The sequence below is a fragment of the Linepithema humile genome, chromosome 7, assembly GCF_040581485.1.
Source record: "Linepithema humile isolate Giens D197 chromosome 7, Lhum_UNIL_v1.0, whole genome shotgun sequence".
In the NCBI taxonomy this organism is placed as follows: Eukaryota; Metazoa; Arthropoda; class Insecta; order Hymenoptera; family Formicidae; genus Linepithema; species Linepithema humile.
Window position 1 is genome coordinate 9206815 of NC_090134.1, and position 27619 is coordinate 9234433.

Here is a 27619-nt window from a genome sequence, read left to right on the forward strand (position 1 = left end):
CTCGACCACATCCTTCGTTGTTACTAGTGACCGAGTATTTTGTCGATCAAGAAAAATATTTCCATCTGATTATGTTGCATGCCATCGCAGCTACATGCATAGGGGGAATAGTAACGCTAGCAACAGGAATGGTACTCCTAGCCTGCCAACATCATGCTTGCGGAATGTTTCGAATTGCAAGGTAACAAAGATAGATGTGCAAGAACACACATCTATAAACATATGGAAATAATAAACTTTAAAGAATTGTGTAACTACGACTGAAATACCGCTTGCAGTTACCGCATTGAGCAAGCGATGATAGTTTGTAATTCAAGAAAAAACTGCTCAAAAAGCCACAATTTAATTTATAAAGGATTAATATATGCCGTCGATATGCATCGTAAAGCTATGAAGTTGGTATTTAAATATTACATGTAAAATATATATAAAATAATATATTTTCTTCCTCTTGAAGATTCTCTCAGTTATCGATATCCAGATTTAAAGTAATGTTGTTTTTAATAATATCATTCGGTGTGATTTGTGACAGTCTAAGTTATTTTCGGGTAAGTTTCATCTATCTTAATTGCATTAAAAATCATACCATAAACCAACAACAAAGTGTTTTATAACATCACTATTTATATTATATTGTAATTTTTAACTGACAATTTGGACTAATTAATTTTTGTTGCCAATAATAGTGAGCTGAAATTAAGATTGTTAATGCTTGCGTACTTCAGATTTTTCATGCACTATCATTTGGATTTAATATTGGAGAACTAGTCATGCCTGTTCTATTTGTAACCGTCCACTTTGTGTATCTAATGATAAGCAATTATTGTGCACAAGAAATCATGGAACATAATAATAACGTTTTTTTGACTGTGTAAGAAGAAACTTTTACGTACTATAATTATACTCGTGCTCTTTGATATAAAAGTCAAAGTTAATATGATTCAAAAAATAAACATAACGTTATAAATATTATTTATGTTATAAATTTTTTTATTTTATGTCATAAATTATCAATTTATGGTGTAGATACAATGTTCAATGGTACTTAACACCCCTACATGTACAGAAAATGGTACTGTTCCTTTTGCAAAGAAGTACTAAAGCTTTTACTTTGAATCTAGGCAGACTGTTTGTAGGATCTTTGGAAAGTGCTGCTATGGTAAGAAATATATGTATAAAAATGTGTTCAACGTCGTGTATTTTAAATAAATGAAGTAAGAAAAAATTTATTATATTACAGTTGCTGAGCACCATATTTTCATACTTTACTGTCATTTACTCTACGCAGCATTAACATAATTCATATCTATTGAAAATAAAATAATAATAGTAAATTATAGTTAATAAATATAAATAGTAAATTGTAGTTAATAAATATAAATAGTAATTATAGTTAATAGTTAATAAAAGTTAATAATCGTTAAAAAACAAATTGCAAATGGTTTGATTTCAAAGTAATATTTTGTTGTATAGTACATTATATTAAATTGGGCAATTAAATTAAACAATTTTTGTTGGAATTTTAATTAAAAGAAGTTAGCTATGAAATATTTAAAAGACAGCTCAGAAGACTTGGCAAAAGACAGAGCAAGTGACCCGACTTTAAATCACCGTCAAATGTACCTTGATGCTGGCAGAGAGATGTGGTTTATAAACTTTATGCATAAACCGTAATCAAATTTTATTACTCGCGTTTGACCTTATAAGCAATCTAAACTTGTTCGATTTCAATTGGCAATATGTTTTGCTATTTTAATTTTTCTTGTTGTATTTTAGGTATGTTAATATTCTAAAATATACGATAACGTAATAAATACAGTAATAATTTTTTTCGGCAATTCTTCATTTTGCAATTAAATATTAAATATTAAAAATTGCAAAATTATTATTAAAAAATAGCGTATAATTGAAATATAACTGTAACATGTAAAAATATAATATATCAAATAAGATTATACAAAATTATAATTATGTACAAACTCTTCTCGAAAATTTTATATGTTAATGATTTAAAACACGCAATTTTCTAAACAGTAACAATATGAAACACTAACAGTTTGATACATATTATTAAATAAAATTATATTTTGTAGCTCGCATCATTTCTGACTTCAAAATGCTTTACAGGTCTCATCATCAGCGTTCTCTCATCTACATTAATTTATATTAGCTTTGTGACTACATACAGTACATTCGGTATTAATAATAATGTTGTAAGTAAACTATTGTTCTGTGTATTATATTTCTGTTTTAGTAAATAAATCTGTAGCGTAAATACAATTTTTTTTGCTTTAACAAAGAAAAACGATATAGAATACTGTTAATATTGTTAAAATGATAGGTGAAATGTTTGTTAGAACAATTGCAACACTTTTGTGACCAGCTAACTGACGAAAATAAATTCAGTATCATTAAAAAGTACAATAGTTACGAGAAATGCTACACGCTTATATTAACGTGTAAGCTCACTACTTTCTCTTATTAGATACCGAATATTATAATAACATTAACAACATTTAACAAATTTGTCAGAAATCCTTTATTAAATATAGTGATTTTTAAGCGTGTCTATGCCGTGTCTATTGGATGCATTTTGATTTTGTACCCATTTTGGCCGCGCATTGCCAATATCCTGTTGTCCATAAATGAAACTCGACAACGTTCTGCGCCACCGCTAACCGAGTATTTTGTCGATTAACATTGTTTTTTCTATCTGATTATATTGCATACAAACGCAGTTTCTTTTATAGGAAAAAGAGGGGAGGGGGCAATGCTATCAACAGGAACAATACTTCTAGTCTGTGAACAGTATGCTTGCAAAATATTTCGAATGCTAGGTAGATACAAGAACATATGTGTCAATATATATTGGATATGCATCGGGAAGCTATAAAGTTGGTATTTATAACATTGTATATAAATGCAGTACATACACACACACACACACACACACACACGCGCGCGCGCGCGCGCATATACAGGGTTTCCCAAAGTTCGCGGCCCAACCGTCGTGTACAGATAGAGCGGGTCAAACTGAATAATGAATCTCTATGTCACGCGCCGCTCGTGTGTAGTATGCATAGCTAGCCAAGAGAGCGTCCCTCCCTCCGCTCTGCCGCGCTTTGTATTATGCTATGCTGGGTGGGTCCTACTCGCCGCGCGCTCGGCGCTCGGGGAATACTTGCGCGGATTGGTGGATCTTCTATATATATATATATATATATATATATACAGGGTGTCTGGCAATAATTGCCCCACCGGTCATATACAGGTAGAGGAGGTCAAATGGAGTAGAAAAGTCCTTTACCATTTTTTAATTTTCATAATAAGTACTGAGTAATTAACGAAAAAAGATCGGCGAATCCGCGCGAGTAAAGCGCGCGCGGTGAGAAGGACATCCCACTGCTATGCGATCACTAGGCGCGCGATGAAGCGTTGGGAGGAGCGCTCTACAAATGACAATGGCAACATACGAGCGGCGCGTAACGCTAGATCCTTGTGTCCTAGTGATCGCGTAGCAGTGGGACGTCCTTCTCACCGCGCGCGCTTTACTCGCGCGGATTCGCCGATCTTTTTTCGTTAATTACTCAGTACTTATTATGAAAATTAAAAAATGGTAAAGGACTTTTCTACTCCATTTGACCTCCTCTACCTGTATATGACCGGTGGGGCAATTATTGCCAGACACCCTGTATATATATATATATATATATATATATAGAAAAATGTATTTTCTTTCTCTTAAAGATTCTGCACTTCATTGATATCCAAATTTAAAGTAATGTTCTTCTTTTCAATAGCAACCGGTGTGCTTTGTGGGAGTCTCAGCTTTTTCCCGGTAAGTTAAAGCTTTCCATTTTTAAATCTAATTATGATATGTATTGTGTAAATCAGCAACAAGGTTCTTATAACACAGCTAGTTACTGTAAAACTTTTCATTATAATTTAAACTAACTAATTATGATTAATGACCATTGTCAGTTTTAATTGAAATTGTTAGTATGTTCGTATCTAAAACTTTTCAGGTAATGTCATTTGGATATAATATTCAAGAACTAGCGGTACCGTTATTATGTATAATCGTTCTTGTAGTATATATAATAAGCAATTATGCATCACAAGAAATCATGGATCACAATAATGACGTAATTATTACTGTGTAAGTGAAAAATTAACGAGATTAATCAAATCCATACATTGGAATAAAATTCAAGATTAATATAATGATAAAAAATTAAAATGTAATAAACAAAAAATACAAAATGTTTTTTTATACATTTTCTCATTTTTGTCGATTTATCGTTTGCAATAATTTAAGTACAATAATATTTAGCATCTTTACATGTGCAAAAAATGATATTGTTTTTGTTGCAAAAAAATGCAAAACATTTTAGTTTGAATCTTGTTAGATTGTTTGTAGAATCATTGGTAGGTGCCGCATCGGTAAAAAAAATATATCCAAATATATGCGAAATAACATTTTATGCAAATAAAACAAAAAAATATAATTTATAATAATCGCTCCTTAATATCATAATATTTCACTGTTCTTTACTTTACGCAACATTAACGTAATACATTAATAGGAAAAAGTATCAGTAGTAAAAAAATTAGACACAAAGAATAATAGCCACGATTAAATGCAAGCCTAATTCAATTATAGATATAATTATAAAAAATGTAAATATTAAAAAATGCAAAAACACAGAAAACATATCGTAAAATATAATATATACTTTTACCAGCAAGAAATTAATAGCTAATGTGACGTTCTGAGCAATTGCCGTTCTTTTGAAGAGCCAAACGTAACATATGAGTGCACGCACTAAAATGAAACACGTTAAAATGCATTGTTGGAAAATATGAAATGCGCATGCGTGGCGTGCTATCTCTTCATGGAGTTTTCCTCCATGAGAAATAAACACCTGTTAAATATATATCGGCGTCGAATCAATCGATTAACCGTACTACTTTTCGAAAAAAAGGTATTAAATTGCGAATAGCTCGAGAAATGTTTTATTTTGTTCCTTACACTTATATTAAATTAAGCAATTTTTGCTGAAACTTAAATAAAAAAAAAATAGGTACAGAATATTCATTGGTCTACGCATAAAAAAGAACAAGCAAACCGTCAAATGTATCTCGATGTGTATAGAGAGATGATCTCCATAAAATCTTCACATGTCAGTCTCCAAGATCTATTACTTATCGTTGGTCTATGGCCATTTCAGCAATCCAAATTTGTTCAACTTCAGTTGATAATATTTTTTAGTATTCTTATCACTTTTATTGTATTTCAGGTATGTTAATGTTATATTTTAAGTATTGGATTATAAGTTGCGTTGAGCATACGTGTACTATCGATCATACGAATCAAAAACTATTACGGATTATTACTTCGTGTGTTCTTTTTGTACATAATGTATTCATTTTTTTTTATTTTATTACCAAATACAATACCAAAATGTTGTTCAATGCGTAATTGTTTTTTTGTACGCAGCATTGTAAACTCTTGTTAATATGAGTTGCGCTTTTAGGTGTTTGAACGCTTAAATAATTTCATTTTTTAATGGATCCAAATTTTGATCATTTGTATAAACTTTTAGCAAAAATTCGATTTCAAGTTTTACTTCCTAAATCGTTGTGCTTATGAAATCATCAAACAGCTGTGCGTATGAAATCATCAAACCTTGAATATTGTATTGTACTTATTAATCAAACATAAAAATAGTAAAAATTCAAAATATTTTCTTTTTTTTTCCAAACATTAACTTTATTACTCTATATGCATTATATACAAAAATAAACAGAAATAGTAATCTATAAAAATTTATCGATCCAATCAACAAATATGACTATGTGTGTGTACTCAAAAAAATTATAAAAAATTATTTTTTCTCAAAAACAAAACTTTGTACAAAAAAATTTGATTCTACAATTTCATCTTATATTTTAAAAAATCGCTATATGATTCTTATATACGATGATTATCATAGCAACTTACATAAAATTATAATTATTTTCACAGAATTCTGAATAAATTGTTATACTATATTACAGACTTATAACTTTTTTTATACTTTATAATGACTTAGAAATTTTTTTAATAAAAAAACAAATGTTATGTAAATTATTAATTAAAGTTATATTTTGTAGCTGACAACATTTGTGTCTTTAAAATACACTGCGGATCTTGTTATCAACGTTCTCTCATCTGTATTATTTTACATTATGTTTACGATTAAATACAGTTCATTCTTTATTAATAATGATGTTGTGAGTAGTCCATCCATCCTGTATCATATTCTTGTTCATTTATGGATAATAAATCTGTACAATATAAATAGAATGTTTTTCAAACTTTACAAAAAGAAACGACATAGAATATTGTTAAAACGATAGGTAAAATGTTTGCTAGAACAATTGCAACGCACTTGTGACCAACTAACGGACGAGAATGAAATCAATATCATAAAGAAGTACAACACATATACAAAATGTTACACAACTGTATGCACGCGTAAGATAACTTCTTTTGGTTTTAGACACAAAACGTCTTTTGTCTTAATTCAAACTAATTACCAAATTAGTCGCTAATCATTAATTAAATGTATGTTGATTTTGAAACGTTCCTCAGTGCTTTTTATAGTGGTCGGATTCGTTACAATTTTATACTCATTTTGGCCGCGTATTCTCGATATCCTATTGCCCACAAACGAATCTCGACCACATACTTCGTTGTTACTAGTGACCGAGTATTTTGTCGATCAAGAAAAATATTTCTATCTGATTATGTTGCATGCCATCGCAGCTACATGCATAGGGGGAATAGTAACGCTAGCAACAGGAATGGTACTCCTAGCCTGCCAACATCATGCTTGCGGAATGTTTCGAATTGCAAGGTAAGAAAGATAGATGTGCAAGAACACACATCTATAAACATATGGAAATATTAAATTTTAAAGAATTGTGTAACCACGACTGAAATATCGCTTACAGTTACCGTGTTGAGCAAGCGATGACAGTTTGTAATTCAAGAAGAAACTGCTTAAAAAGCCACAATTTAATTTATAAAGGATTAATTTATGCCGTCGATATGCATCGTAAAGCTATGAAGTTGGTATTTACAATTTTACATGTAAAATATATATAATATAATATATTTTTTTTTCTCTTGAAGGTTCTCTCAGTTATCGTTATCCAGATTTAAGGTACTGATCTTTTTAATAATATCGATCGGTGTGATTTGCAGCAGCCTTAATTATTTTCGGGTAAGTTCTCTCTAACTTTCTTAATTGCGTTTAAAATCATAGTTCAAACCAGCAACAAAGTGTTTTATAACATCTCTGTTTATATTGTATTCTAATTTTTAACTGACAATTTGAACTAATTAATTTTTGTTGCCAATAATAGTGAGCTGAAATTAAGATTGTTAATGCTTGCGTACTTCAGATTTTTCATGCACTGTCATTTGGATTTAACATTGAGGAACTAGTCATGCCTGTTCTATTTGTAGCCATCAGCTTTGTGTATCTAATGATAAGCAATTATTGCGCACAAGAAATCATGGAACATAATGATGACGTCTTTATTACTGTGTAAAAAGAAGTACTTTTACGTACTATAATTATACTTGTGCTCTTTGATATAAAAATCAAAGTTAACTGCTTCAAAAAATAAACATAACGTTGTAAATATTATTTGCGTTATAAATTTTCTTAATTTTACTCATAAATTATCATGGTGCAGATACAGTGGTCAATGGTATTTAACACCCGTACATGTACAGAAAATGGTGCTGTTTCTTTTGCAAAGAAGTACTAAAGCTTTTACTTTGAATCTAGGCAGACTGTTTGTAGGATCTTTGGAAAGTGCGGCTATGGTAAGAAATATGTATGAAAATGTGTTCAACGTCGCATATTTTAAATAAATGAAATAAGAATAATTTTATTATATTACAGTTGCTGAGCACCATATTTTCATACTTTACTGTCATTTACTCTACGCAGCGTTAACATAATTCATATCTATTTAAAATAAAATAATAATAGTAAATTATAGTTAATAAATATAAATAGTAAATTGTAGTTAATAAATATAAATAGTAATTATAGTTAATAGTTAATAAAAGTTAATAATCGTTAAAAAACGAATTGCAAATGGTTTGATTTCAAAGTAATATTTTGTTGTATAGTACATTATATTAAATTGGGCAATTAAATTAAACAATTTTTGTTGGAATTTTAATTAAAAGAAGTTAGCTAAGAAATATTTAAAAGACAGTTCAGAAGACTTGGCAAAAGACAGAGCAAGTGACCCGACTTTAAATCACCGTCAAATGTACCTTGATGCTGGCAGAGAGATGTGGTTTATAAACTTTATGCATTAACCGTAATCAAATTTTATTACTCGTGTTTGACCTTATAAGCAATCTAAACTTGTTCGATTTCAATTGGTAATATGTTTTGCTATTTTAATTTTTCTTGTTGTATTTTAGGTATGTTAATATTCTAAAATATACGATAACGTAATAAATACAGTCATAATTTTTTTCGGCAATTCTTTATTTTGTAATTAAATATTAATTATTAAAAATTAAAAAATTATTATTAAAAAATATCGTATAATTAAAATATAACTGTAACATATGAAAATATGATATATCAAATAAGATTATACAAAATTATAATTATATGTAACCTCTTCGCGGAAATTTTATATGTTAATGATTTAGAACTCACAATTTTCTAAACAGTAACAATATGAAACACTAACAGTTTAATACATATTATTAAATAAAATTATATCTTGTAGCTCGCATCATTTCTGATTTCAAAATGTCTTACAGATCTCATCATCAGCGTTCTCTCATCTAAATAAGTCTGTAGTATAAATACAATTTTTTTCTGCATTTAACAAAGAAAACCGACATAGAATATTGTTAAAATGATGGGTGGAATGTTTGCTAGAGCAATTACAACACTTTTGTGACCAGCTAATGGACGAGAATAAAATTCATTATCATAAAAAATTACAGCAGTTACACGAAATGGTACACGGTCAACGCGTAAGATAACTTCTTTCAATTTTTTTATAGACACAAAATAGTATATAATAATTTAAACTTATTAATAAATTAATCACAAATCCTTTGTTAAATATATTGTTTTTGAAATGTTCTTTAGTGATAGCCATGCTCGTTGGATCTGTTTTAATTTTGTACCAATTTTGGCTGTGCATTTTCGATATCTTGTCGCTTATAAGCCCTATTATGTCATATTTCACTGTTACTCTATGCAACAATAACATATCAATTAATATAATGATAAAATAGTGAAAGTAGAAAATTAGTTAAGCACATATATGATAGTAGGCGCAATATGAATACAAGTATAATTGGGCTATGGGTTGCTGGATGGAGTTATAAGATTGCAAAACATATAAGTAATATGAAAAAGAAGGAAATTATAAAAAACAACAGTGTTTATCACTAAATGATATTATGTACTTTACCAGTAATGAATTAATAGATGATATGTCGATATATGCAAAGCTGATTGACTTCTGTTTCTTTCAGGGATCAAACATGACTTACGCGTGCACGCACTCGAATGAGACACGTCGAAGTGCGTCGCTGTACAGTGGCGTTGCCTAGAATTGCCGATTGCGACTGCGCAATCCTATACGAAGAGGGGATGTATTCCCAGTATTTCTTTTATGGGAAATAAACACAATGTGAATTTCCTTCGACGCTATATCGATCGTTTAATTGTCTTTTCCCCACTAACCTATGAGAGTGTTTTGCTCTCGTCATATGCATAATATTTTGTCTCATCTTGCGTTACATTTAAATTAAATTAGACTACTTATATTTGAATAAAAAAAAAAAGATAAAATTCCATCTCTTGAAAAGGCCGGAAAAAGAGAAAGATATGCGAACTTTGCTGGCATTTTCACAATTAAATGCATTTCGATGCTTATAGAGAAATGACGAATTATATAGAACAGTATTTTAATCTCAATAGAATTCTTTTACTCACTGTTGGTTTATGGCCTTATCAACAATCAAAACTCGTTCGTTTTCAAGTAATTTCATTTTTTAGTATACTGACGAGTTTTATTGTATTCCAGGTATATTATTATTTTTAATTACATTAATCATATAATTTATTTGATTAAATATATAATATAATACAACTAATATATTGTGTTTGTACATATAAAAAATTTTATTAATTTATTATTCGTGGCAAAATAATATTAATTATTTTAGACTCAAAGTTTTTTATTTAAGTGCGAAAATAGTGTCTCAATGCATTTTTTCAACTTGTTATTTGCAGTTTACAAAATTTATGACAGCGGAATGCACTATTAATCTTATCATCAAAATTCTCTGTTGCGCATTATTTTTTATTATGTCGCTAATTACATACAATTCATTTTTGATTAATAATCAAACTGTAAGTTGAAACTACATCAGCCCAACTAAAACGTTCGCTATAAATATGTTTTTACGTAATAATCTTCTTAAATTTCATAACAAAAAGCGTTGTGAAAAAAATATTGTTAAAACAATAGGTAAAATATTCTTTGGAACAATTTCGACATATCTATAATGAATTAAAAGATGCAAACGAAATTGCCATCATAAAAAAATATGGATACTATGCAAAACGTTATACAACTAGAATTATACGTAAGACAAATGTTATTGATTTTTATTACACATAATAAAATAGATTGCAATCTCTGCAAAATTTTATTTTAATATTACTAAAGGAATTTTTAAATTTAATATTACTAAAAGAACTTATTTAGAAAAATAATTAAAAAATTAAAATAATAATGAAACGTAAAATCTCATAGTTTATTGCAAAATTGCTGAATAGAAAGTAGTTAGAAAAAATGAATAAAGTCTACATACTTTGAAAACGTACAAAACTTGATGTGTAAAATAAACGAATATAAAACATATAACAAACTAATATATCAAAAAATTAAAAAAAGGTATAGTAATTTAAAGTAAAGGTGTATAGTTATTTAAATGTAATGTTATAACGGCGTATATGAATTTTTTTAAACATCATCAGCGTTTGCATTATACAGTTTTTATCTTTCTGTCATATTTTTCGTCAGTTTGACGCGTACTCGATTGTTACATTTAGTTGTACCAAAAGTACTTTATATACATACATATATGTATAACCAAATATATGTATAACAAAATTGGTATTTTAAAAGATAAAAAATAATAACTTATAAATATAACTATTTTTTCTAACGCAGTGATTACATTATGTAGTATACTTTTCATTACTTTGCTGCCATTATGGTTACATAATATCGTTCAGCCTGTGAATAAATCTCGCTCACATTTCGTAATGTTAACAATCACTGAGTATTTTGTTGATCAAGAAAAATATTTCTATTTAATTCTTCTGCATGTAAACGTAGCAATTTGTATTGCATCGATTGCAGTGATAGCAACGGGAACAATGCTAATAGTATACCTCAAATTTTCTTGCGGAATGTTTACAATTGCCAGGTAAAAAAAGATAAATATAAAAATTAGAAATAAATATTTATATTGTAAAGTAAAATTTTATTTATAATTTCCCCCAAAAAAGACCTATATAATTATATCCAAATTATATTATTTATAGCTATCGTATCAAACAGGCAATGAGAGTTAATATTTTACAAAAAAATCCAAAAAATACAATTATTATTTATAAGAAAATGATTTATGCCGTAGATATTCATCGCAAAGCTATGAAGTTGGTATTTACACAATAATATATATATATATATATATATATATATATATATATATATATATCTTATATATATTATATTGTATAACAAATATTGATAATATAAGATGAAAAATATTGTGACATAATTAAGCTACAAGTTTGTAGAAAAATTAATTACATTAATTAATGTTAACTTTCTTTCCAAAACCTTTTAATTACCGACTAAAATATTTTAAATAAATGTGCCAGTGATTATGAAAGTGGGCTAAGTAAAAAATTTTTTTTAATTGATTTTTAAAACTGATCACTTATTTTGTATTATATCGATTTATAAAAAGTCAAAATATCTCAAAATAAAAAATCATCAAAATTTTTGACATAGTCCACTTTCATAATCACCGGCACAAATACAAAATTATTCAACTTTTAAATTCTAATATTTGAGTATATTGGTATAATAGAATTAAAAAAACAATTTAATTTGTAAAAAATACAGTTATAATATTTTTCATTTGCGTTACCGATGCTCAGATGCAAATTTTAGCAATATTGACGGATTAACAACAAAAGTCAAATTTGATCTAATTTATTGTTTAATCTGCCACGTTGCAAATATTTTGTTTACTAAGTGTACAATAATATTTTTATTTTTTTAAAGCTACGCAGAACATGTAATAAACAATTTTGAAGGGTCGTTTTTTTCTTTAATAACAATTAGTGTATGTTGTTTGAGCCTCAATCTTTTCGAAGTAAGTTTTCTTTCATTTCTGAATATATGTATATTTGAATCAATAAATGTGACATTTTTATAATAACTTTATTTAAAAAACCAGTAAATAAAGACGTAAATAAAAAATTAAAAGAATAATTAAGAAATTATTTAAATTTGAGTATTGAGTTAAAATCTAAAATCAAAAGTTTTATAAAGAAAAAAAAGATTTTAATTTACAAAATTTTGTTCTTTGTATTTTTATTTTTAATTTGTTTGCAATTTACTTATATAAAATAATTAATTTTAATATATACTTAAAATATTAATCATAAATATAATGTTTCAGATTTTTCAAACTATGTCATTAAAAAATATAGATCAATTTTTATTACATGTCGTATTTATAGGCATCATTGTTTTATACATGTTCTTAGCCAATTATGCCGGACAAGAAATCACGGATCACCATAATCATGTATTTTCCACTGCGTAAGAAGTATTTTTATACAGTTTTCTCAAATATATATAGAGTAGTAATCTTTAATAACAAAAATAAAAATTCATATTTAAAAAATCAAAATTTTTTTACTTAAAATTCTAAAATCATTTGTTTTAATTTATACATATATCGATTGATCGTCTAGTCATTTGTCCGCAGATATAGCGTTCAATGGTATACAGCTCCTTTGCATACACAGAAGCTGATACTATTTCTCTTACAAAGGACTAACAAAACTTTTAGCCTGAATATTGGTGGATTGTTTGTAGCATCCTTGCAGTGTTTTGCTTCGGTAAAAATTATATATTATTTATCGAAATGTATGCGATATATTATAGCATACAATATATTGCACAGACAATAAAAAATATTTTGTTGCAGCTAACAAGTGCATCGATGTCCTACTTCACTGTCATATATTCTACACAGCAATAATGTGAAAATATAAAATATTATCTAATAGTGTATTCGCATAAAGCAAATAAGAAACAAACGTTCAATTTTAATAAACTATTAGATGAAATTATTAAAGAGTAATTTTTAAAAAATTATAATACTGTCTAGAATAATACTGTCTAGTATAAACCAAAATGCATTTTTCTAGTTAATATACACAATAGCATACAGAATATAAGATTTTAATTTAAATAATCAAATATTTCTTAAATGATGTGGAAAAAAATACTTTGAATGTAAAAATATGCATAGCCATGCTTTTCTTTAAAAATTTTACCATTTTTATTTAAAGTATTTGTTCCACATTACTTGGTTTACAAATTGATTAAAAGTGTCACGATATAATATAAAATGCCATGTACTTTACCGATGATAATTTCATTGGCTGAGATCGGTCGATTGACGTTCACCTCAAAAAACAAACGTGCCTGATAAAAGTTCGCACTAGAATGAAGCAACTGGAACGACATTGGAAAAAAAAACAACTACGCCTGCGCCGACTTCGATCAAGAAATTATCTCATAAGAGCTTTTCTATAGAAATAAACATCTGTTGAATTTCTTTTGATATCAAATTGATTGCGAAATTGTCCACTTCTCTCTCTTTTCGAGAAAATATATGAAATTTCTTCCATTGTAACTATTTTTTATGTATTATACTTTTTTTACGCATTTATGCTAAGTTAGGCTATTTATGTTTAAACTTAAACAGGGAAAGGTAAAAGAGAAAAAGTATATAGAATAATTCAATGAATCGTTCGAACGGCGAAAATACACGAATGAGTTTTTCACAATCTCAATCGCGTACCTAGATTCTCACTGAGAAATGACTTGTGTCGACATCCAGTATTTGAGATTCAATCGAATTCTGTTGCTTGCTATTGGCTTATGGCCCTATCAACAATCAAAACTGGTTCGCTTTCAACTAATCTTGTGTTTTAGTATAGTAATGAGCTTTATTGTATTCCAGGTAAGTTAGTATTTTTAATTATATTGTTTATATTATTCTTTAATATTAAATATGTACTGTAATAAAGCTATGTGCTGTAATTATTTATATATATATATATATATATATATATATATATATATATTTATATAAAATTCTTCTCACTAATATGTTATTTATAGCGAAATAATATTAATTATTGTAGACTCAAAATTTTGTACTTGCATACAAAAGTAATATCTATATACGTTTTTTTCAATACATTTTTTACTTGCAGTTTACAAAATTTATAACTGCAGGTTACACTATTGAAATTGCCATTCAAATTTTCTCATCCATGTTACTTTTTGTTATGTTCATGATTAAATACATCTCATTTTGCGTTAATACTCGAACTGTAAGTTAAATCTTTAAATACGTGTTCAAATAAATATCGGTTGTAAATAAATGTCTTTGCATAATGAAATCTTTAAATTTCACAACAAAAAGCGTTGTGAAAAAAAACACTGTTAACACGATAGGTAAAATATTTATTGGGACAACTTCAACGGACTTATAACGAACTAAAAGATGAGAACGAAATTGCCATTATAAAAAAATATGAATATTATGCAAAACGTTATACAACTCGGATTATACGTAAGACAAATTTGATTGATTTTTGTTACACAAAAAAAAGTAGATTACTATCTCTAATAATTTATATAACTTTTTTAACGTAGTGATTGCAACATTCGGTGGATTAATCATTATTTTCATGCCAATATGGTTACGCATTTTCGTTTTTCTTCAGCCTATAAATGAATCTCACTCACAACACACGGTGAAGATCCTAACTGAGTATTTTGTTGATCAAGAAAAATATTTCTATTTAATTCTATTGCACATGAATGCAGCTTTTTTCATAGGAGTGACTGCATTGATAGCTACGGGAACGATGCTCATAGTATATCTTAAACATGCTTGTGGAATGTTCAGAATTGCCAGGTAAAAAAATGAATGTAAGAATAAAAAAACAAATAAGGAATATTTACACTGTAAGTCAAATTTAGTTTGTATTCATAAATGAAAGAGAAAAAGATTGTATAATTATAGCAAAATTATATTATTTATAGTTATCGTATCAAGCAGGCAATGACAATTAATATTTTACAAAAATGTCAGCAGAATGACACTCTAATTTATAAGGAAATAATATGTGCCATAGACATTCATCGTAAAGCTATGAAGTAAATACCTACAAGATATCATGTGTATAATGCATCGACAGTACCAAGTTAAAAGTATTGTAACACAGCAAAGTGTTATTAACTTTATGCGAAAATTATGTACATGATAGCAAATTTAGTTTTTATTACATACAGTTTTTTTCTAAATCCTATTGCTTATTAATTAGAATGGTAAAAAACAAATTTTTAAATAAATACACTGAATGGATTTAAACTACAATATGTTTTTTCATACGTGTACAATATTGATAAAATAGCGTTGAAAAATTATTTTAATCAAAAATGCAGTTACAATACTTTTCATCGATATTATCGATGTAACACCTGTGTAATGACTTTCATATTCTTTAAGATTTGCTGAATGTTTAATAAGCAACTTTGAAGGTTCCTTCTTCTTTCTGATAGCTGTTAGTGTATCTTGCCTGAGTCTCAATTTTGTCCGAGTGAGTTTAATAATATTTATCTAATAATGAAAATAATTTGTAAATCTGGGCACATATAATAAAAAAGCAATAAAAGCTATAAAAATTGACACTTTGAATCTTACATCGAAATATAAACTATACAAAAAATAATAAAAATTTTAATATATAAAGTTTTTTGTTTCTTTTTAACACATATAATTTTTTGTTTCTTTTGTATTTCTTGTCTTTAATTTTTTAAAAATATAATTTGTTTATATAAAATAAACAATTTTAATATATATTGATTATAATATTTTAGATATTCCAAATTATGACGCTTAATATTGATATAGATGAATTTTTATTACACTCTGTGGTTATAGGTATCATTATTTTATACATGTTCTTAGCCAACTATGCAGGACAAGAAATCACGGATCATAATAATGACGTATTTTCCGCCGCGTAAGAAACATTTTTTATATAATTAATAAATAATTAATAATAATATTAATAATTAATAATAATATTAATAATTAATAATAATATTAATAATTAATAAATTTCAACATAATTAGTAAATTTTAAATTGTGCATTATTGATTCCACGAACATATCTGAGATTATCTGTATAATTTTTTACTTCTTAAATTATATATGGATTCGTTTGTAGATATAACGTTCAATGGTATATAGCTCCTTTGAATATACAGAAGTTGATACTATTTCTCTTACAAAGGGGTAGCAAAACTTTCAGCCTGAATGTTGGCGGATTGTTTGTAGCATCCTTAAGATGCTTTGCCTCGGTAAAAATCGTATACTATTATTTATCAAAATGCAAATAATATTGCACAGACAACATAAAAAAAAATATTTCGTTGCAGCTAACGAGTACATCGATATCTTATTTCACCATGATGTATTCTACGCAGCAATGATATGAAGAGACATAATCGTCTAATAAAGTACTAGAATAGAGTAGGTAAGTGTAAAAACAAATGCTCGGCATCTTCGTCTCTAATTAACTATTGAATATTAAATCATTGAGGATATGTTTTTTCTTTTTAATTTCTGCCAACAACATATAAACAAAGAGGAAGAAAGAGGAAGAAAGAAAAAACGAAAAAATAGTCAATTCACGTATATACATATATACGTATAGCATCACTATATTGACCGTAAAATATTTATTATGGAATGTGGCTCTTATAAAACTTGCATAAAGTAAATAATACATGCTAATAATATTAATTTTACAATTTTAACATTATATGTTCTTTACATTTTGATAATAAATATCAGTTTATCTTTTGCATGCAATGCATCTGAAAAACGCATTTATCTCAAAATATTCACTGTATTTTTACTTATTGATAAAATTAATTTAACGCTAAGTCGTCCAAATTACAAAAATCAATATACTTATAAAAACGTTCACGTTAAGAAGTTAAAATGTAATTAAAATCGGAAATAGTATTATTAAATTATTATTTTTTCACATGTTGATGAACTTTTGATACATTTCGCATATCAATAGAAATAGACAATAATAACCCAGTAAACGAGAAATTATTGAAAGTTCAGAGATGGAATTGAAAATTACTGAGAAGAATTCATTTACAATGATGCTGAATTCTATTTAATTCTTCTCAATAATTTTCAATCCTATTTCTGAACTTTCAATAATTTCTCGTTTACTAGGAAATCTATTTATTGCAACTCTCAACGTAATGAATAAATTTATCCATTTAAAAATAAATATATGATTTATCAAAGTACTTTTTACATTACAATTTATAAAATCTTGTACATTACCAGCACTATTTTTACGGTTGATATACCAGCACATAAGACTGACCGATTGCTTCTCTGAAAGTACGTACAAACGTATCCCACGAATGCACACGTTAGAATGAAGCACGCGAAACCGTAGCGATGGAAAAGCTACGCGACTACGCTTGCGTGAACTTTTATTAAGAAGTTATTACATAAATGTATAGAAAATATCTCTCGAATTTTTCCAACATCATATCGATTATTTAATGGATTCCTTCTTGAAAAAAAATATATACTAAATTGCGAGTATTTCAACTTATAGTAACCCCACGCTAATTTATACATTTTGCGTTGCGTTTATGCTAGATTAAGTTATTTATATAAGAATTCAGAGTGTTAGACGGAAATTATGGCATATTCTGTTGATCGTACAAAAAGAAGTACGCGAAACTTCGCCAATTTTTTCGTAGTCAAATGCATCTCAGCGCTCTCAGAAATATGATTTCTATTCAGAAACATTTGGACACTACTCGAGTTCTTATGCTCATTATTGGCTTATGGCCTTATCAGCAATCAAAAATCGTTAAAGTTCAGTTCATTTTGCTTTATAGTGTTATGATGAGTTTTATTGTATTTCAGGTATATCTCTATCTATATCTAACTATTATATATATATAATAAGTTTCTACATATTTAAATTTAAATATTTGAGTGTAATTATAATATTTTTGATTATTGATAATATAACATATAATTTAATTACTAATACGTTACGTTATAAATATAATTATAATTAGTTTTATTATATTATTTTTCAAATTTATTAATAAAATATAAAGATCCTTTTTAATACGATTCTGTTAATAAATTTATCTATTTTTTACAGCTTACAACATTTTTAACCACAAAATGCACTGTTGAACTTGTTATTAAAGTTGCCTCTTGTTCTATATTCTGTTGTATTTTGTTAATTTTATACAACTCATTTTGGATCAATATTCAAACAGTAAGCTGATATTTGCTACACTTGTCCAAATGAACGTCCACGATATATTTACTTTTATATTTAATAAACTTTATCAAGTTTTACGAAAAATAGCAAATATTTTCGACACGACAGGTAAAATGTTTATTTGAACAACTCCAACGCATTTTTAATGAACTAAAAGACGAGAACGAAATTGCTATTATAAAAATGTACGGGAACGACACGAAACGTAATGCAGCTCAACTTACATGTAAGGCAATATCTATTGGCTCTTATTATACATTGCAAGGTTTAATAAATTGCAAATCAAAGGAAAATAAAAAATAATAATTAAGCGTTTTGTTATTTTGTCAAAGTATAAGAAGGTAATAGTATTTACGGCTATAGTAATTATTGATTTTTGAAAGAGCGTGGCACTCACACTTTTCATTAAACGGAAGTGGATTAAAACTTCAATATATCAAATGCAAAAATTATAATACATCACAAAAATAAATATTAATTAACATTATTTTGAGATGTAAATTAATACATTTAATACATTCAAAAATACATTCAAAAATTTAGCTGGATTTCTACAAAAATATTTGATAGAAAAGTAGTACAAAAAATTAATAAATTGAAAATAAATAATAGATTAATATTTCATAAAATTAAAAAATAGCGATTTATATATGACATTTTTTTAAATGTGCTTAGTGTTAATAACATGCATTACGCTTATTGTTATTTTCCTACCAATATTGCCAAATATTCTCGATATTATTCTGCCTATGAACGAATCTCGTCGCCATACAATCCAATTCATGACTGAATATTTTGTTGATGAAGAGAAGTATTTTTATTTCATTGTGTTACACATGAATGCAGCTATTTGTATAGGAACAATTGCAACAGCAGGTATAGGATCAATGCTGTTAGGATATATTAAATATGTTTGTGGAATGTTTAGCATTGCTAGGTAAAGAAACAAATACACACTATTTATTATATAAAAAAAAAATCGACGTACAATGATTTATTTAAGACTAATCATTTATTTAAGAAATGTATCTTAAATGTTAAAAAAAAAATAATATTTTGTAGAACTAATTGTGACAGACATCTAAAGTTATTTTATCGGAATACGTCAATTTTTATTAAAGTGTATAGAAATAATAAAATGTATTGTCAATTCAACCAAATTTAAGAAAACTATAACATAAAAATTATTTACAGTTATCGTATTGAGCAAGCAATGATGAGCAATATGCTGAGAAATTCTACCTTCAGAAAAAATATTATGATAAGTAAGAAAATAAGTAATGCCGTAGACATTCATCGCAAAGCTATGGAGTTGGTATTTAGATTGATATTTTAATAATATTCACATAAGATAGTCTGATAACATTTGTTTTTTTAGATTTTGCGACTCTTTAGTATCCACCTTTAAAGGAATGTTCTTTCTTTTAATCTTTACTGCAGTATCTTGTTTGAGTCTCAGTCTTTATGGAGTGAGTTTTGCATTTCGAAACATATTTCTAACGACGTGTCCAGAATATATCGCACCATATACGAAATAATTGATTGCAATATATAAAAAGTATCTACAACAAACACGAGGACGTAAAAAAGTAGAATATCTTATAATATTTTTTAATAACTTGTGTTTTATAGAAATTATATGGGTTTTCAGGTTGTATCGCATGTAGATAATATCCCAGAACTTTGGCTACACTTTACAGGTGTAATAGCACTTTTTATATCCATGTTCCTAGCACACTATGCGGCACAAGACATCATCGATCATAATGACAACGTATTTATAACTGTGTAAGAGAATCATCATTTTATAATGTCATATACAAATATTCACTTTGCGGAGTTGATAACAAAAGCTAATTATGTTTTACAAAACGTAAATTTTTATCCAATATCTTCGTAAAAATTGTACATTTGGTAAAATTGTTTATACACCTTTTTACCTTCTTCCGCAATTATCAACTAATTATTATTGGCTAGGTATAATGTCAATTGGTATATGGCTCCCTTACATATACAGAAAATGATACTGTTCCTGCTGCAAAGAGGCACTAAAACTTTCAATATGACTATCGGTGGCTTGTTTATAGGATCTTTGGAAAGCGCTGCCACGGTAAAAAACGTCATAAATTATCAAAATATATTCAAAGGAGTATACATTTAAAATAAAGTAAAAAAGAAATATATTTTTTGTTATAGATGGCAAGCGCCTCGGTATCTTATTTCACTGTCCTATATTCTATGCGCCAGTGATATAGAAATATATCATCTAATAGTGGAAAAATATTAGTGAAAAAATTAGTTAGTTAGAGACGATATTGCTTTTAATCTAGAAAAAAGCTTAGCCAGTTTTAAGATAGAATAGTAAAGAAACATGTGCATGTTAAAAAAAGTAAAAAAATAAATAAAACCAATGTTTGATTAATAAAAATAATAATATAATATTTATGTATTTTTATCGACAATAAATTCATATGTCGATGTGTAGCAAAATAATCAATATTTCTTTCAAGTGTTTACTATACTTTTAATGTCCTTTCATAGTTTATAGAGCAAAAGAAATGTATAAATGTGTAAAAAGTACAACTAAATACAGTTGAAGAATATATGTATATTACCAAAGAGAAACCTGAGAGGGGCCACACTGCCGTTTTTCGTAAGACAATATAATATATAATATACAATATAATATACAATATATTAATAAAATATTTTGTACAAATAAGAAAAAGATTTTTACAAGTTTACAATATTTAAGAGAAATGTTCCAGTGGCAATATATTTAAGAATTAATTATTATTAAAGATGTGATGTTTTCTATGAAAATAATATTTTTAATATTATATAATAAAGATTAAAATTTACTTCGCTAAAATTTAAAACCAAAATTTGCATTTATTAAACGACAATATTAAATATTTGCAAAAATAATTGGATATGTAAATTTACCACAGTTTCCGGACATTATATTTATAAATATTAAAAAATTATTTTGTTCATATATTTTCGGAGATTGAGACATATCCAGCCATTGGGACATTTAGCTTATTACAATTTTTCTTAATATATTATCCTGTATTCCATCGAAATAATATACAAGATGAATACAAAATGAACAATAATACAAAATGAAAATAATATGCCAATATGTCAATAAAATCATTTAAACGTTCAAAAGTTTTATGTATAATGCAAAATACTTTAGTTAAAAAGAACTGAACAATACGATTTTTTATTTATAATCAAAAGTATCTCTTATAATTCAAAAAGTAGTAATATTTTATTAGTGAAATTTATTAATCTAAACATTTAAACGTCTAAACGTTCAAACTTTTTCATAATTTACGCAAGAAACATCTTTCGTTTTTTTGAAAGAGAATCTTGCTGTTTGCCCACCCGAAGTTTTATCATTATTTTTGTCATCAATAAACTACAAACTAACTGCCAAAGCAGAAGTTCCAAAGTTTATCGACAGCAAAGAATTAAAAAAAAAAAATACAATATAGAAGAGATAAAAAGTTTTAAAATCCTACCTATCTACCCAAAAACTTTATCTAGTAGAGAATCCTACCTAATTAGAAATTCTATACCTAAGAGTTTGTACAAAAAATCTTAAATGGATAAGATTTAATGAGATTGAATCGCGGAACCGTTTGGAAGTTTATCGCGGAATCGTTTGGAAATTTTTTTCGCGAGATGCTCAGCTCAGTTACTGCCATTTGCATCTGAAATTCGGAAAAGAATTTTTCGCAGGATGCTTTAGCGCAGAGCTCGGCTCAGTTACCGCCATTTGCATCTGAAATTCGGGAGGGAGTTTTTCGCAGGATGCTTTAGCGCAGAGCTCGGCTCAGTTACCGCCATTTGCATCTGAATTTCGGGAGGGAGTTTTCCGCAGGATGCTTTAGCGCAGAGCTCGGCTCAGTTACCGCTATTTGCATCCAAAATCTGAGAGCTACTACCTTGGTGTTTCTCACAGGACGCTAGCGCAGAGCTCAGCTCAGTTTCCGCTAGTTGCGTCCGAAATTTTTGTTGATAGTCGATCATTATTCAATGATCGTATCAACATTGTTTCGAGATCTGTGCTCGACCATCATCGATGGGACCACGAATTTCGAATTTCCGTGCTCAACCATGAGATCAACACTAGAACTACCGACGATTAACATATACCAATTTTTATTTCTTTTTTTTTTCTTTTTAAAAGGTGATAAAAAGAAAAAGTACATTAATCAATTTAATTATTTAACACAATGCAACACAAGTCACAGAAAAAAATCTCAAAAAATACATTATAAATTTAAATAATTATTCTAAAATAAATAAACCGGTTATTTTGACCGCTTTGGTAGTTCTAGTGTTAAGCCATAAGACCACGGATGCATGAGTAGGCTAGGAAAGATTGCGAAGAAATTGACGTATAGCAAGAATAAATATATATTTCAAAATTGTAAATAAATTGTTAATAAAAAATGCACTCTTTTTTTATTAGATAGATTATTTCAAATATACCATAATTCATTAATATATTTACGTTTGTAAAAGAATTTTCTTTTTCATTTTTAATTTAAATTTGTGATACATTTGTAGTACATATGTATTTAAAAATTTTCTTACTTTTGCTTTTCAACGCCAATTTATAATATTTAATCCTGGAAAGATATAAAAAGATAAACCACTTACCGTAGAGAAGGAAGAAATAAAAGTACACATTTACACACAGAAAAGAAATTTTGCTATCGCAATAAAATAATCGTTGCTATTACATGTTAAATATGTTAGTGATAAAATTTCGCTACTGTAACTACTTTTACAGATTATTCGATATGCAACAAATCTGTTCTGTTCAAAAAATCGACAAATTTTGTGATGAGAAAACAAGTTAAAATTCGCTGTTACAACAAAATGATTTATTTTTAATAAATTTATTTTACTATTGCAATGAAATTGTCGCCATTAATACAAATTTTTATAATAAGATAAAAATAAATTTCTTATTATATATTAGCAATATAATTTGCAGATTTAACAAAACTAATTTCGGTAAATAAAATTATTATCTATAACAAATCTCTTTGCTGTCCAAATAATAATTAACTGTAAGAAATTTTGCTACGATTGCTTATATAAAATTTACTGCGGCAGCAAATACTTTTTTTCCATGTATTACCAAGTTTTTTTTTTAATTTTATGTATAATCTTTTTTTTAAATATTTTTTTTCTTCTATTTTTTCTCATATAAAAAAATATAAATAAATATATAAACAAACATAAGTACATTATTCAGAATAAAAATATATTGGGTTATTTAGAAAATTTGTAATAATTTTTATAATAAAATTGAAAACAATTCTTATATGTTTAGAGTCATCTTTGTTCAGTAATATATGCATCATTGTTTTCGACAACTTTTGGTCATCTTTAACAACTTGTGCATACATTATTAAATAAAGATATATAAACATATAAAAATTGTTTTCAATTCTGTCATAAAAAAATTCTACAAACTCTCTGAATAATTCAATATATTTTGTTCTGATCTATCAATCATGAAATACATTTATGAAATATTCCAGGATTAAATATTTATCAACGCATCTAAATCCTAGCCTATCCATTTTAAGATAATGAATCGAAGAAATAGTGTACTTTTCATAATTTTATTCAAAGTATTCTGGTGTATGATTATATTTTTAATATTATATGATTAATATTTAATATATATGCATTCAAATATATGAATTCAATTAGGCTGATAAAAGTTGTTTCAACTTCGGGCTCAATCAAAATCAAAATTAGAAACACTTTGCTTTTTTTTAATGTACAACGCATTTTGCAGGTTACATATTTTTTAATAATTTTTATAATTATAATCTAATATAACATGTATCTTTTCTAGATATATATAATAATATTGGTAACACATAATTAAATTTAATATAAATTAACTAAAAAAATAAGTACTTTGTTCTTTTAAAAACAAATGCACGTACAACTCAAAATACTTTTAAAAAATACGAGAGAATAAAATTTTGATATAATTACTATAAGACAATAAAAATTATACGACCTGCAAAGTGTCTCGCATCTATATATTTTCACACTATTATTCGATCCATTATCTTAATAATAAAAGACAAATTAAACTAACTCACCGATCGATGCGCAGCAGCGGAGTTGTCGTTCTGTTGATCTGCATAGTTGATCTGTAAAACACGAATTAAATCAAAATTATAGCAGCATTCACAATATGAAATATTTGTGAAATCATAAAAAATATTGAGTACATTGAACTTTTAATTCGTTTTCTAAGCAAATATGTAATAAAAGAATTATTAAAAAAGTTTAATTATTTAAATAAAAAGTAAAAAAATATGCAAATAAATTTTAATAATGATAAATATTAACTAATGTAAATATTTTGTCCTTCAAATATTTTAATGTACAATATTTTCAACAAATAAATGAATTATTGCTTACCGTAAAGTTGCTCCGCCGGCGCCCGATGCTCCTCCTGAGCCTCCTCCTCCTCTCAGTGGTCCTTCGAAGCACTCGCATTGAATCACACGCGTTCGCGGCGCATGCATTGCTCGCATGCGTACCTGAATACGAAAATCGCGCGATACTTAAAACGGCACTCCCGACATCACAGGCGAATCGAATCGAATTGTCCAAGCTGTGACGTTACGCGCGAATTCCGTCCGCGTTTCAGACGACCACATTTACCAATTGGGGCACGATTCTCTCAAACAGAAGGCAAAGATAAGCTCGAAGAAGATGAGGTGATTAGTCATCCAATCAACCGACTAGATACAAGACATCTGAAAAGCAATCGGTAGCGTTTGACTAACTCCGGTAGCCGTCCTCGACTACCTTCGACAGTCCGGCTATCTGTACAACTAGCGCGCTGCACGTAGAACCGAAGATTGCCCTGCCGTAGTGGAGATTTTATGATTGAAACCGACCTTTCCCTCCCCCGAGCCAAGCCTAAAGTAAAAAAAAATCGTGTCCCAATATTTGTCATACAGCAAAAATGCGTTCATCTATAGATTCGCTATAACTCTCGGCATTAACGGCACTCCCGACGCGCATTTTGTTATACTATACGACGGAACAAATATATTTTGTAGCACCGATTACGCGCACAAAGTTGATCTGCAAAATAAAAAAGTAAATCCAGATTAGAGTACTGTTCAAAATGATTAATATTTGTGAAATAATTATTGCGCACATTGAATTTTATATTCGTTTATCTATGCATACAGAATTAAAAGTTTTAAGAATTAAAATTTTCAAAAATATATTTTTTGAATAAAGAAAAAAGTTTAATTAGTTGAAATAATAATATGTAAAAAATTTCTAAAAATAGTGAATATTTATTTACTATTATAAATATTTTACTAAATATTTAAAGTATTTTAAATATTTTATATCCGCTACATTATATAATATTTTATATGCAATATTTTGCGAATAACAAATAAATGAATTATTGCTTACCGTAAAGTTGCTCCGCCGGCGCCCGATGCTCCTCCTGAGCCTCCTCCTCCTCTCAGTGGTCCTTCGAAGCACTCACATTGAATCTCACGCGTTCGCGGCGCATGCATTGCTCGCATGCGTATCTAAATACAAAAATCGCGCGATACTTAAAACGGCACTCCCGACATCACAGGCGAATCGAATCGAATTGTCCAAGCTGTGACGTTACGCGCGAATTCCGTCCGCGTTTCAGACGACCACATTTACCAATTGGGGCACGATTCTCTCAAACAGAAGGCAAAGATAAGCTCGAAGAAGATGAGGTGATTAGTCATCCAATCAACCGACTAGATACAAGACATCTGAAAAGCAATCGGTAGCGTTTGACTAACTCCGGTAGCCGTCCTCGACTACCTTCGACAGTCCGGCTATCTGTACAACTAGCGCGCTGCACGTAGAACCGAAGATTGCCCTGCCGTAGTGGAGATTTTATGATTGAAACCGACCTTTCCCTCCCCCGAGCCAAGCCTAAAGTCAAAAAAAATCGTGTCCCAATATTTGTCATACAGCAAAAATGCGTTCATCTATAGATTCGCTATAACTCTCGGCATTAACGGCACTCCCAACGCGCATTTTATTATACTATACGACGGAACGAATATATTTTGTAGCACCGATTACGCGCACAAAGTTGATCTGTAAAATAAAAAAATAAATGCAGATTAGTGTTTGAAATAATTAATATTTATAAAATAATTACTGCGCACACATTCGCGACACGAATTATTAAATCGCATGGCACTTTAAACGAAACTCCCGACGCGCATTTTATATAATTGCAAAATTACGGCGAAATGATATTACAATGATTACATGATATTTTGAACGACACTCCCGACGCGATTTTGTCATATTAGGACAAAAGTAAAACTCGTATATCGCTCGCACGGAATACGCGTTCGACACCCCACCGCGTACGCAACAGGTAACAATTAGGAGGGGGAGGAAGGTGGAAAATTGTAAAGAGTAATAAGAATTGAAGTAGAGGGGATAACGCGCCGATACGCGAAACGGTCTGTCTCGTTCAAGTGCCGCCGTGCGAATAGTAAAATCTAGCTCAAGCTCAAGGATAAGGTCAAATTGGGAAAAGTACTATTTGGAAGAAGTAGGGAAAGGAATGTATACATGCCGATCAGTGTGTGCAAGAGAGAAAGTGTGAGAGTGAGGAAGAGAGGATATAAAGTACGTAGGTCACAGAGCGAACGTAAACAACCCCCCCCTCCATGCCGTGAATCAGCGTCGAAATTCCTAATATGATATACTTACCATATTTTCCACATTATAAGATATTCTT

General features: G+C 28.2%; 3 protein-coding genes across 4 annotated transcripts; all 3 read left to right on the forward strand.

The window, feature by feature from the left end:
• Positions 1-2470: 2470 nt before the first annotated feature.
• Positions 2471-9086, forward strand: LOC137001306 (uncharacterized). Its single transcript, XM_067359980.1, has 13 exons — positions 2471-2894; positions 3801-3838; positions 4026-4985; positions 5085-5300; positions 6157-6276; positions 6403-6520; positions 6812-6902; positions 7000-7116; positions 7181-7271; positions 7453-7598; positions 7750-7882; positions 7962-8391; positions 8849-9086. Exons 3-12 carry the CDS (start codon positions 4863-4865, stop codon positions 8013-8015), a joined length of 1209 nt encoding a protein of 402 aa, XP_067216081.1. The 5' UTR covers positions 2471-2894; positions 3801-3838; positions 4026-4862; the 3' UTR covers positions 8016-8391; positions 8849-9086.
• An 877-nt stretch (positions 9087-9963) lies between these two features.
• On the forward strand, positions 9964-13594 carry LOC105675796 (odorant receptor 49b-like). 2 transcript variants are annotated; one of them, XM_067360018.1, is made up of 9 exons: positions 9964-10131; positions 10341-10460; positions 10579-10696; positions 11287-11545; positions 11664-11777; positions 12415-12505; positions 12815-12957; positions 13127-13259; positions 13349-13594. In XM_067360018.1, exons 1-9 carry the CDS (start codon positions 9964-9966, stop codon positions 13400-13402), a joined length of 1200 nt encoding a protein of 399 aa, XP_067216119.1. In that variant the 3' UTR covers positions 13403-13594. The 2 variants fall into 2 exon arrangements, with proteins under 2 accessions (XP_067216119.1, XP_012228640.2); XM_012373217.2 differs by having other exon boundaries at positions 11479-11545; positions 13349-13593.
• Positions 13595-14183: 589 nt separating this feature from the next.
• Positions 14184-21170, forward strand: LOC105675795 (uncharacterized). Its single transcript, XM_067359046.1, has 18 exons — positions 14184-14392; positions 14649-14768; positions 14893-15010; positions 15094-15358; positions 15487-15600; positions 15953-16043; positions 16324-16469; positions 16678-16810; positions 16889-16935; positions 18209-18419; positions 18667-18786; positions 18901-19018; positions 19468-19729; positions 19987-20103; positions 20171-20261; positions 20444-20580; positions 20770-20902; positions 20989-21170. Exons 1-18 carry the CDS (start codon positions 14249-14251, stop codon positions 21040-21042), a joined length of 2421 nt encoding a protein of 806 aa, XP_067215147.1. The 5' UTR covers positions 14184-14248; the 3' UTR covers positions 21043-21170.
• Positions 21171-27619: the final 6449 nt, after the last annotated feature.